General features: G+C 44.6%; 1 protein-coding gene across 1 annotated transcript in view; it reads right to left on the reverse strand.

Annotated features, from left to right (window-relative positions):
• Positions 1–13,094, reverse strand: part of trpc2a (transient receptor potential cation channel subfamily C member 2a) — a gene marked incomplete at both ends in the record, with an annotated part of 95,601 nt that overhangs the window by 60,484 nt on the left and 22,023 nt on the right. The window contains one exon of the mRNA XM_084320439.1: positions 12,239–12,439. Within this exon, the coding sequence (XP_084176565.1) occupies positions 12,239–12,439 (201 nt within the window). The remainder of the gene's footprint in view (positions 1–12,238; positions 12,440–13,094) is intronic.

Here is a 13,094-nt window from a genome sequence, read left to right on the forward strand (position 1 = left end):
ACTGGGCCCGGTTCTCTTGGGTGAAGTCGGGTACCATAGGCGTGCCAATGTATGACGCTGACTGTGGATACATCGGCGAGCGTTGGGGGAGAGGCCTCCTAGGCGAGTCTCCTCCCGCTCCTTGGTATGGGCTGGTACCGGCAGTGTACCATGGCCCGCTTGTCCAGGTGCTGTTCCTCGGTGCGGGTCGTGCGTCGTGCTCACCCGTGTATAGAGTCGGGGGTCTGTAGCGCAGCTCCGCGGGAGTATAGCCTGGGCTGTACCGGACCTCCTGGTCCGGTAGAGTACTGTGCTGTCTTCGGGCGTGGTTCTCCTCCTCTTCCTCTTCGTCTTCAGTTAGGTCATCCAGTGCTTGTAGTCTCTGGTTTAGCCTCTCCACAGGATATGCTGCTCCTTCCCGGTTGCTAGGTCTCGCTTGGACCGGTGGGGGGAGGTGGTCTGTGGGGGGTATAGACCTCGTCTGTTGGTCAAGTTCAGGGTTGTTTACTCGGCTAGGGGATGCCGCCCTGGAGGTGTGTCTAGACGAGTTCCTGGAGCCTCTGGCGGAGGGAGAGGGTGTTGTCCGTCTGATCAGCTGTTCTATTAGTTGCGCTTGCTGTCTGTCGCGCTCTGCGTCCCGTTGAGCACCGGCTCGTTCTCGGGCCACATTCTCTTCCATCTGAATGCGTCTTATTTCTAGACGTATCTGCTCTTCTTCGCTCCGCTGCTGGATCTGCAGTCGGTCGCGTTCAGCAGCGGCGTTCAGGCTGATGAGGAAGGCCTGCTGTAGGGTCCTCTCTGCCTCGCTGGGAGAAGGCGGTTGTATAGGGGAGCCTTCCCTCGGGGTACTCCTTGCGGAGCCTTGGAGCTCTATCTCCACGGTGCTCTCCCCGTCTTCTTCCGTGCCGAGTTCTCTCTCGGTAGTGTTGTATTCCTCCCGGGACTCATCGGGGACTACTTCTTCAGTACTGGCGGGGTGTGAAGTCATGTCTGGTTCCCACTGGTCCCCACCGTGAACTTGGTCAGTTACATTAGAGCCCGTAGGGGCCTCTATGGTCGGGGTAGTCTGGGCGTTGGGGTTAGACATACTTTTACTTTCTAGTTTTACCGCGTTTACTGTTAGTAGAAGACTAGGTTGTTGACTGACAGCGTAAGCCTCTAAGTACTGAGGGAGCCGTCGTTCGCGCTGCGGGCGTTGGTTAGGAGGATCGTTTCGTGGAGTGTTCATCATAGGCCATTTCAATATTAATAACACTATATTAATATTACACTAATTACCCTCCGGCTCGAAGGACCAATTGTAACTGAGGGGTACAATTCCCTGACTGTATTACTAGATATGATACTTACTACCACTACCTTTGTACTTAATATTCGGCCACCCAGTACACGGCATAAATATATTATCATGAACACTCTCACGTAGATGAAACGGATCCAACACAAATGTACGAATTAGAAACAGGTCTTTATTGCCTACACAGCGATGGTGTGTAGACTAAACACTTAATCACTTAATTACATTTATGAATTGAAATAGTATGCACTTTTATGGCAAGGAGTATTCATCGGTATATCAATAGATAATGTCCAATCTCTGAAGGCGCAGGTGGTAAATATACGACCTGGAATAGTTAAGGAATAACAGCAATGATACTTTAATGATTATAGGCTGGATACACTAGAGGGGGTTAATCCGGTCGATTGTAAGCCGACAGGAGTAGGAGGGGGGGGGGGGGGTAGAATCCAGCTGCCTCGTCCGGCCAAGGGTATCCCAGGAGAACCCACTGTAGTGCCGTTCAATGCGCCGGCGATCCTTGGACCACAGATGAAAGCAGGTGGACTCTTTGTGGGCCGGCTCTCTCCGGTCCACGGGGGAGAGATGTGGAGAGACCTCGTCTTGCAGAGCGTCTCCTCACCTTGTGTCCTCTCCAGGGGGGGGGTTCCAACACACGGTAGTGTCGGGGGTCTTTATCCATAGAATAATCAAAGTATCCAAAGCATAATCCGTGCCTGGGAAGGCGGGCTGTCGTCGATAGAATAATCCGGTATACAGGTCCACTCGCTCGTCGGCTCTGGGGCTCCTCGGGTGCAGCTTCACATAGGGTCAACCACCCTGGGTAAGCAGCCAGTTCTCTGCCCGAAACGATGGGGTACTGACCACGGTAGTATTCTCACCGCACGAAGCACTATATATTAACAGACTATTATTAGCTTAATAGACTACGTCCAACTCGACGATATAGTGCCAAATATGACTATTCAAATATTAATATACACGATGTCTCAATACCGATGGTAGGCGAACTTGGCCTTACTCCCACACGTGGCATCGCGGGGAGGCTTTACGTCTGTGACTCTATTGGAGGGTAAGAAACTGGACTGAAAAGAAAGTCCTACTTTAGTAGCGCAGTATATATACGCACTATGAACAAATAGTCCCATTAGTGGTGCGGTAGCCAAATTCCTACGCGGAACTAGGACTTGTTCGTACATGTCGAGCGGTACGTTTGAACTGGGTCTGAGGGGTATGGCAGCCTGGCACCAAGGTCTCGACCAATAGTAGAATGGAGACTATTATGGGATGTTCAGTAGGCTAGAATGGATATTCAATGCATATTGTACAAGGAATATACAAGGGATATCAGGGAATATTAGAGAATATACAAATACAATTAAATATATATATATAAATAAATATATATATTCGGTTTAATCTGGCCCTTCACAACAGACCCAGTTTTTTTCTGGATTCAGATTTTTACTCATTATACTTTTTACTACCAAGTGTGTATAAATTAAACATTACAAAAAGTAAACCTCTAAAAAGTGAGACTTTCCTGGTTTCTGAAGTAGGATTTTAGATTTGTGTTGTGCTCACTGCATGTAGGCTCCTCTCTAGTTCCAGTCAAGTTGTCGTCCTGATATTAACTCTTTGGACGTCAAAATACTTCCCAAAGGTCAGTGAATACCTCGACACCAGAGGGAGCTCCACAAATCATGTTAAAACCCAGATTCGGCTCAAACAAGGGACTAAACACGTTTCGCAATTATGCCACATCAATGTGGAACGCCCCACCCAAAGCTGTAAAGGAATGTGAATCACTACCCACTTTCAAAACCACTCTCAAAGAGCACCTACGGGAGACTGCAATTCGAAACTGGCCCCTGTAAATGTCCTACGCCAACCGCCTGAATACTTTCCACAACAAATTTGTGTTTCCGCGTCTCTGATTGGCCACGCGCGTTTCTGGTCATGTGACATGTGCGCCAATCGTGGGACCGCAACCGCAAGTTTTTGGATGGTTAAGCTTAGGCGCTCTTTCGAAGTTGGTTAAGGTTAGAGTTTGTCTTAGAGCATGGCGATAGAACGCCTGCCCTGATTCCAAACTCTAACCGTAACCAACTGCGAAAGAGTCGCCTAAGCTTAACCAGTGATAAACTAGGCGTTAGGTAGTTTGCAGGCTGTTAGACCCGGAAATAGGCGCAGAACTTGCCGTCCCACGATTGGCGCACATGTCACATGACCAGAATCGCGCGTGGCCAATCAGAGCGCAAAACTCGAACGCGGAAACACGAATTTGTTGTGGAAAGCATAGATGCAACCCAACCCCCTCCAATGTACAGTAAATGTCCTAACCCAATAACACACAAGACCCTCTTCTTGGGACCAAGTAAGGTTTCCTCGAGACTCCAATGTACTGTTTCCCCCACCCCGCCTACCCACCCCACCCCCCCACCCCACCCACCCAACCACCTCCAATGTACAGTTCCCCCCCCCACCCCACCTACCCAACCTCCTCCAATGTACGGTTTCTACGTCAAATGTATATACTCTCTTTTTTAGACGCTTTTTGTATCACAAACAGTACTGTATTTGTAAATCTGGTATGTCATAAATGTATAGATGTAGTAGTACTGTCTATCTGTATGTCATGTATGTCATATATGTTATGATGAATTGAAAATGGGGGACCCTGATGTAAACAAGACGAAAGTCTTTCTCTGGTCTGCATCCCCTTAACAATTGTGTGTATTGAGCTGTACTGTACCCATTCTGCAATCTGTTAATAAAATGTTCAATCAATCACGCCACGCAGTTGAGCATTGTTTGTACCACGCCGACGCTCTAAAAGATAGGAATATGTGGCGGTGTTTGCAGGGCTATAACTATATTCTATATTATAGCTATGGATACAATACTATGGCCCATTTGACATCGACTAACTATCGTTCAATATGTGTTAAAGAAAATTTCATCAATACATTCCCATTTTATACCGTGGTGAATATGAGTATAGTTTTAGAGTAATCCTGTCTAATCCCAGAAAACGACGCTATGCAGCAATATGTGCATTTCACTAAAAACGTTGCCGTTTCTCGCCTGTACACGCTACTATTTCTAAATCAAATCTATATTATCGGTATTATGTTTCATCATGAATGCATGAAAGTGTGGGAGGGGGGTCGTTTTTTGATGCTTTGATCGTCACCAACGGCACACGTTGTGGAGTAACGTTACACACATATCTTTTTTATCCACTCTTTCTCCTTATTTTCTATTTCTTTAATTTTTCTCCCATCCCAATTTCGCTGTTTCCAATTCTCCCCTCCCCTGTCTTGAACGTTGCTCGCATATGCCCCCCACATGTTGGTCGTAAGGAGGATAGAAGCCTTGCATCACGTGTCCCCTCCGGTACATCAGGAGGCAGCCTGTCACATCTTTTCACCTGCCAGCGTGGACTCTCATTGGCGAGGTGTAACGTGTGGGAGGCTCACACTACCCCCGCTATTTCCTGTCTCTGCTGTGCAGGCGTCCCCCAACCGACCTGTAGGAGTCGCTGTCCACGACGTCCAGATTATCACCCATCGACTTCCACCCGCTGACTCTGCCAATTGAGCCAGTATGACGGCCGGCCCAAGCCGGAGGCAACTCCGACAGCCGGATTTGAACCCGGTGTCTCTTGCGTTGGTGACGAGCGCAATGTCCGCTGCGCCACCCAGCCACCTGTTACACACATCTTTTTAATTTATTCGTTTATTTGGACGGGACAATGCAAAATTAATGAACACTGTGGAGTGTAAAAATTGCCGGATTTAGCACAAGGCTAATTTCCATCCGTTGTCCCCAAACATAAAAACAGGACTCATAGAAACAGTAAGAAATGTACAAATACATGAAAACAGGACACATAAAAACAGTAAAAAAAATTACAAATACATAACAGCATGTCACATGTGTTCACATGACTGGTTGGACTTCAGCTATTTTTTTAGTTGCCCCCTAAAAGAAGCAAGGGTGGGGCTTTCCCTTATGGAAATGGGGAGACTGTTCCATGTTTGACTGCCTTTTATGAACAGGACGTTTTGGCCAAACGTGGTCAGTCTACTTTGGACCATGCAGTCACCTCTGGTGTCTGACCTGGTGCAGAGTCCAGTGTTTCTTTTTTTGTAGATGAATTCCTGTACAGGAGTGGGAGCTAGTCCATGTAGGCATTTGTAAATGAAACAAGAGCTTTTTAAGACTTTGAAATTTTCAAAGCTCAAAAAGCTACATATCTTGTGATCGAAGTGAAGTCATGGTTGGATCACAGCAGGATTGATACCATATAGCCCTGACCTTCACTAGGATGTACCCCAAAAAGAATATTCCAATTATCTGATTGCGAGTCCCAGTATTGGTGTCGATCGTGTCGCCAACATAATCCGCCACACATCATGCACCGGAAGCATTTCACGCTTCTCAATCCGATCGGGACAACCGCTCCCGTTGCCCGACAAAGAAAAATCCGACCGGAGACTTTTGATCGACGCACAGGCCAAGACATAATGTTTCAAAGGGTGCTCGATACTGCCACCCGGGTGGATGTGGCCGGTATTGCACTTTGGCATTCTCAGGATGATTCCTGAGTAAAAGAGTCCGTGTGCCTGTAATGAATGGAAATATCGAATAAACGGTTGAACGGTTGGCGAGTTAACCCGACTTTACTCAGGCCTGGCGCTGATTGAGTTAAAACAATGATAAATAAATTAAATAAACTAGCGCCCCCTTTGAGCATCTCAACGTCCCCCTTTCAATTATTCTGCACCCAGTGCCCCCCTGACACTCTCTGAACGTCCCCTGCACGTTTTCAGAAGGCAGTTATTGTCCCCCGCACTTTTTTACCGTCCAAAACAATGTTACACGATAATAAAAGGATAACTCAACAGGCACTAGGACCACACAGAAAGCGGCTGCTAGTTCCCTCTCTGAGCTCAGGTCTCTGACGACCTGAGCTATTGTTATGCAAAGACCGTAGCCAGGTGGGTACTTGGCACACGACTACTTGTCTTTGCATAACAATAGGCGTGTTTGAGATTAATTTCGGCTTGCCTCGAAAACAAGCGAGAGTAGACGATTGCAGCCGGGGGAGGAGTCAGAAAGTCGAACACTTCAGAGATGACAACAAGCCTCGCCTCGCATGGCAGATATCGCATTCACGTTCCCACACACCTTAACTACGCAAGTCAACTGCGTTAAGATGAACTCCCCAACTGCCAAAATTCTCATACCTTTTTCAGTGTTTACCCATCTTTCTTACATAAGCATTTTTCCAGAAAATTTACAGTTTGGTGTCGCAGTCCATCTGGAATAGGAGAGTCCCTAGGCTTGGTAGAGCCCTCTTACAAAGACCAAAACCTCTGGGAGGGATGGCTCTGCCCAATTTTTTATTATATTATTGGGCAGCCAACTTTAGAATATTACAACATTGGGCACGGTTTGAAAACACACCTTCATCTCCTGTATGGTTGCATTTGGGATCCTCTTCCAGCCCTGCCTCACTGGCTGCTCTTGCTCACGCACCTCTACTTTTCCCTGCCTCTCCCTACTCTAAAAATATTATTGTCAAATCAACACTTAGGATCTGGAATCAGTTTAAACGACATTTTGGTTTACAATATTTTTCTTTACTAGCTCCAATTACAGCTAACCCTGTTTTGCCCCCCCCCCCCCCCCTCTGTGATGGATATAGCTTTTCTCTCCTGGTCCCCTCTTGGTATTAGAACGTTCAGAGATTTATATATAGAAAATATTTTTGCATCATTTGAACAACTATCTGACAAGTTTTCTCTTTCGAGGTCACATTTCTTTAGATACTTGCGAGTCCGTAATGTCAACCCACAGTTCCCCAATCTTCCAGAAGGCACTCCTAACACTTTATTAAAGCCTACACCTCATACTCAAAAAGGGTATTATATCTGTCCTGTACAGTTTGATTTTCTCACTGCGCCCTACCTCATTAGAAAATATCAGGAGGAGATGGGAGGAGGACCTGGGTGAGGACATCACAGAAGACCTGTGGGAGGATATTCTACGCCGGGTCCACTCCTCTTCAATTTGTGCCAGGCACGGACTGATCCAATGTAAAATTGTTCACCGTTCACATTTGACTAAAGTCAGGCTATAGCCAAGATCAATGGCAACATTGATCCCACCTGTGATAGATGCCATTGTGCCCCTGCTACACATAGTCACATGTTTTGGTCTTGCCCTTCCCCAAGGCCAGATTAAGACTTCAGAGGCCCCTGAGCCAGATTCTTGTGGAGGCCCCCCCACACACACGTGCACGCACGCACAGTGGCGTTTTTATATGTCACTTTAAAAAATATATAGAATACCATAATTCCTCTAATAGTAACCCCGGCTTGTATTTGTTTCAACTGTAGTGGATACCAGGCTTGTATTAGGAGGAGGCATGTATAAGAGAGAGGCCTATATTTCTAATTTTCGTATCTCTTTTATTTTTTTTACTGAATGAATGAATGAATGAATGAATGAATGAATGAATGAATGAATGAATGAATGAATGAAAACTTTATTTAACAGATTGCAGAATGGGTACAATACAGTACGGCTCAATACACACAATTGTTAAGGCAGGGGATGCAGACCTGAGAAAGACGTTTGTCTTGTTTACATCAGGGTCCCCCATTTTCAATTCATATAGACATTTATGACGTACACAACATACATGACATTTATGGCATAGGGACATATAGGTATTTAGTACTAGTACTAGTGTGTAGTGTGGAGGCCCCTAGTCACGTTATTTCTAAACCTAGCCGCATTTCTGGCAAGACGCTCTCTGATTGGCCGATGCCTGTTTCTACACTGGTTAAGCTTAGGCACTCTTTCGAAGTTGGTTAAGGTTAGAGTTTGTCTTAGAGCGTGACGGGCTGATGGCAAGTTCTTTCGACGGTTAAGCTTAGGCACTCATTCGAAGTTGGTTAAGGTTAGAGTTTGTCTTAGAGCATGGCGATATAACGCCAGGTAGTTTGCAGGCTGTTTGACGAGGAAATGGGCAAAGACACAGCTCGTCACGCGATTGGGCAAACATGTCAGTGGCCAATCAGAGAGCGTTAGTCAGTGCCAATCATTCAGTGTCACAGTATGACATCGATCTCCAAAATAAGAAAGAAAAATAAAATAAAATGTGGGGCCTCTAGTGACGAGGGGCCTCCAAAAATGTTTAAAATAAAAGTAAAAAAAAAATAAACAAATATTTGGGGCCTCTAGTGACGAGGGGCCTCCAAAAGAAAAGAAAATAAAAGTAAAAAAAATAATAATAATAATTTGGGGCCTCTAATGACGAGGGGCCTCCAAAAAAATAAAAAATAAAAAATAAAAAATAAAAAATAAAAAATAAAAAATAAAAAATAAAAAATAAAAAATAAAAAATAAAAAATAAAAAATAAAAAATAAATTTTAATTTTTTTTTTTTTGGCCCCTCATCACTCGAGGCCCACGGGCCGCGGCCCGGTCGGCCCGGTCGTTAATCCGGCCCTGCCCTTCCCTACATAATTTTTGGTCTGAAATATTTTAAACTATCTCAAATAGTATTGAGATCAGCCCGCCTGCCATAACTGCTTGCTTTGGTGTCTCCCCTACTACCCTGTCTCTGCCACGATATAAAGCTGACCTGGTGGCATTTGTTACTCTCCTGGCTAGACGTCTCATTTTACTGCATTGGAAGTCACCCACTCCTCCATCTCACTCTATGTGGCTCAGGGATATTTTGCACTTCCTTAAGATGGAGAAAATAAGGTGTGTCATAAGGGGTTCTACAGCTAGATTTAATAAAACATGGGGTTGTTTCTTTACTTATGTTGGGGAACAAGGTTCAATCCACACCCCATAAATAATGCTCACTTCTAGCCTAGCATTGTCTGGTCGGTTGACCTGTCTACATGTGCAGGTGTAACCCGATGTTTACCTTCTCACTTAAAAAATTAAAATAAAAATGTCCATTCCTCTCTTTCTGCTGTACAGTCCTTGTCCTGAGTGTACATATCTGTTCAATTGACTGTATGTCCAAAACAATATCTATATATTTATTTTGTGGTGTACTCGCTGTAGTCTATATTCAACAGACCTATACTTTGACTACTTATACGTAGCTTTGTGCAATATGTATATTGTTTACATTCAACAGACCTATATTTTGACTACGTATATGTAGATATGTGCAATACGTCTGGCATATATGTGTACAGTTTGAGCTTATGCTAATTTCATATTGCAATGAAAAACTCCAATAAACAAAGTAAAAATTTTATAAATGTATTGTCATCACACAGCAGAATAATTCTGTTTTGCATCAATATATATATATACTGTATATCTAGGTAAAACAGAATTATATATACAGTATATTGAGGCAAAACAGAATTATTCAGCAAACGCTTTATCATGTAAGATGTGCAACGAGATATAGGCCTATATATTATAGTTTTGGCTAATTATAATTTCGAGAGCACTGATAATGTTTGGCCAGCTAATTATCCTTTGGATTTCATGTGGTATCGTATCATGAGAGCAGGTAGAAATACTATAACAGTCACTCATTCACACATATCGATGTGAATCAAGTCTTAATTTATTATTATTATTGGATACAGGAGTTTCCAATAATAATCAGCTGATAGAGTTGTACCCTTCTTGCTGTCTTGTCGTACAGAACTTGTAAGTCGCTTTGGATAAAAGCGTCAGCTAAATGACGTTTTGGCCTTTTTCTTCTTCTTTTTTACAGCAGAATCCTCAACTCAACTCGACTTTTGACCGTAATATGGATCTAATAAGCTGGGCTTTTACAGCGATTGATCGCATATTCTCTACAAGGAAGCAGAATGCGGATGACCCATTATGCCCTCTTGGGAGCTATCAGGCGGGATACACCATAAATTCTTACGGGACCTGGCTCGCAATATGCTTTTTCCCACTGGAGATAAACGACGTTGAGGACGTATATCTTCTAATTGTCATGCTGCTCGGCCTGGGCACCGTCAGCTGCTGGATCTGGTACTGTCTGAAGCTAATTCGGAAGAAGTTGATTTCCCAGGCCAGGGATCTGGCTGGGATCAAGGATAACCTGATGGAACTGTTTAAGAAGATCGCTGATCTAAGTACCCTGCGCGGTGATGAACAATTGAGCTCCAAGACCATGTTGGACTATCATGTAGACGAACAGTCATGCTTGAAGACAATTCTTGAGAGACTTGCTTCTAACCATGTGGAGGAACTTTCGCGGTCACAGGCCATACTGGACATGACGTCAGAAATCAGGGACGTGAAAATAAAAATGCCACCGTACCGTAATAGGGGATACGACGATGGTGACGATGATTAGACAAAATTGACCTGTTTTTAACTATATGCGGCATATCTGCCTCGAGCTGCATCTGTTATCACCCCCCCCCCCCCTCCCCCCTTCCCACACCCTCCTTATCCTTTCTGCTGTGGAACGGACCAAGGCCAGGGTCAGCGCGGAGGAGTTGACTCGCCGGCGATGCGTGATTCTGAGAAAGAGGGGACGGTCTGTACTAGCTGGAAGCGATAAGATTGATGAGGCCCCCCCCTACCCCCTCCCCACCACCCACCCCCCCCCACCCCATCCGCACCTGCTGTTGTGACTCATCTGGCGCCACAGCCATACGTAGGCTGCCTCTGATGCTCGACGGTGGGGGCCCACCCCCCCCTTGACTGCTCCACAACCAAATTCCTTAACCGCCCTCCCCCCCCCACCCACTCCGCCCTCCCTCCAGTTCACCAGGCGCCACAGCCATACGTAGGCGGCCGGCTATCACATACAGTGTCTCAGGCCTCCTGTAATGCTGACATGTTCAACAAATGTACATGTCTGTTGAATTTATGCTGTGCCATTGTTACTGTAAAAATGTAATGATTGTGTTGTTGTTAATATCATTTATGAGACGTTAAGCTGTATGTGTGTGTCATGAATTTCCCCAAGGGGATTAATAAAGGAATATCTTATCTTATCTTATCTTATCTTAAATGTAAATGTTATGTACCAAGAGCTTCTGCAATTAACTTTCCCATTATATTTGGTTCCGGGGGGTTGCTACTGTTATTTTGATATAAACTCCATTGCAGAGATGGTTATTAAGACAGTATTTATGAGGAATGTGTAAAGCGTTCAATTGTGAATGTCAGTACTCTGATACAAATAATTTGGTTGATTGATTGATTGAAATGTTTAATTAACCGGTTGCAGAATGGGTACAGTACAGTACGGCTCAATACACACAATTGTTAAGGGGATGCAGACCAGAGAAAGACTTTCGTCTTGTTTACATCAGGGTCCCCCATTTTCAATTCATAATGACAGTTCATGAAGTTTATCTTGGAATAATGATGGATAAGATAACGTTATTTGAAGAAGCTCTTGGTACCCAAACTAATCCAATAATAATAATAATAATAATAAATCTATCGGATAGACAGGACCCTGATGTAAACAAGATGAACGTCTTTTTCTGGTCTGTATCCCCTTAACAATTGTTTGTATTGAGCCATACTCTGTATTGTACCCATTCTGCAATCGGTTAATAAAGTTAATTAAAACACAGTGCAACTAGGTATGAAATGGCCAACGCACCACTGACCACACCCCCAAATGTGTCCCCTCCACCATTGAAAACAAAATGACGCCCTTGCCCCTGGGGGGTGGTACCATAAATGGTAAATGGCTGCATTTATATAGGGCTTTTATCGATGCAAGGTGCCAACCTGCTCATCGGGAGCAATTAGGGGTTAAGTGTCTTGCTCAAGGACACTTCGACGCGCTGCCCGGGAGGAGTGGGAATCGAACCGGGAGCCTCCAGATAGCCAGACGACTGCTCTACCTACCGAGCCACTGTTGCCCCCCCCCCACAGTGTACCACCCTGCTGAGAACCCCTACGCTACAGCAATAACCTCACCGGTCTGGGTGAAATAGACACACTCCTCTGTGCCGTTGGGAGCGTGGCAGACAAAGTGGCCTTTGAGCATGATGAGCACACGCAGGGCGAAGGAAGCCAGATACATGCTGAGCACCATCATGTCCAGGCAGTTCCACCAGTCCCGGAAGTAGCTCCGCAGCCCCTCGATCCACACCTCCTTGCACTCGTACCAGAAGAATCCTACACAGCAGCAGAAGAATTGACTTGATTTGATTAAAATGTATTGTTATCATACAGCACAAGTACAGTACATCGAAAAGAGGTTTGGCATCTAACCAGAGTGCAAATATAACAGTAACATGCAGTAATAATACACAATGTGATTAAACTGGATATAAAATATATAAATGTATAAACTTTTATATATAAATAAAAGTAATAGTGCTAATCAGATGTATGTACAGAGTTGCAGTATTATTATGTACAGTGATACAGGTATAAAGACACTATGGTAGTAAATCATAATGGAACTCACAACTTATATTCTAACACACTTTTATCTCATTAATTTCCATTATCTGGATTCAGTTATACAGTATTGTAGTTTTACCTGATTACTGTGGTTGTTGTTGTTGTTGTCAATTGTAACATTATGTTACTAACATACATTTATTTTGTATAGGGGCTTAACACTTTGGACGCCAGACCCGATGATAGTCGGGTTAACTCGCCAATGCTTGGGCGCCAAACCCGAGTATAGTCGGGTTTTCATCGTTATTTCTTTTATTCGATATTTCCATTCATTACAGGCACACGTACATCTGGGTTAACATGGGGAATCATTCTTAGAATGCCAATATGCAATACCGGCCGCATCCACCCAGGTGGCAGTATT

Source organism: Notolepis coatsorum (genome assembly GCF_963971535.1).
Source record: "Notolepis coatsorum genome assembly, chromosome: 8".
NCBI lineage: Eukaryota > Metazoa > Chordata > Actinopteri > Aulopiformes > Paralepididae > Notolepis > Notolepis coatsorum.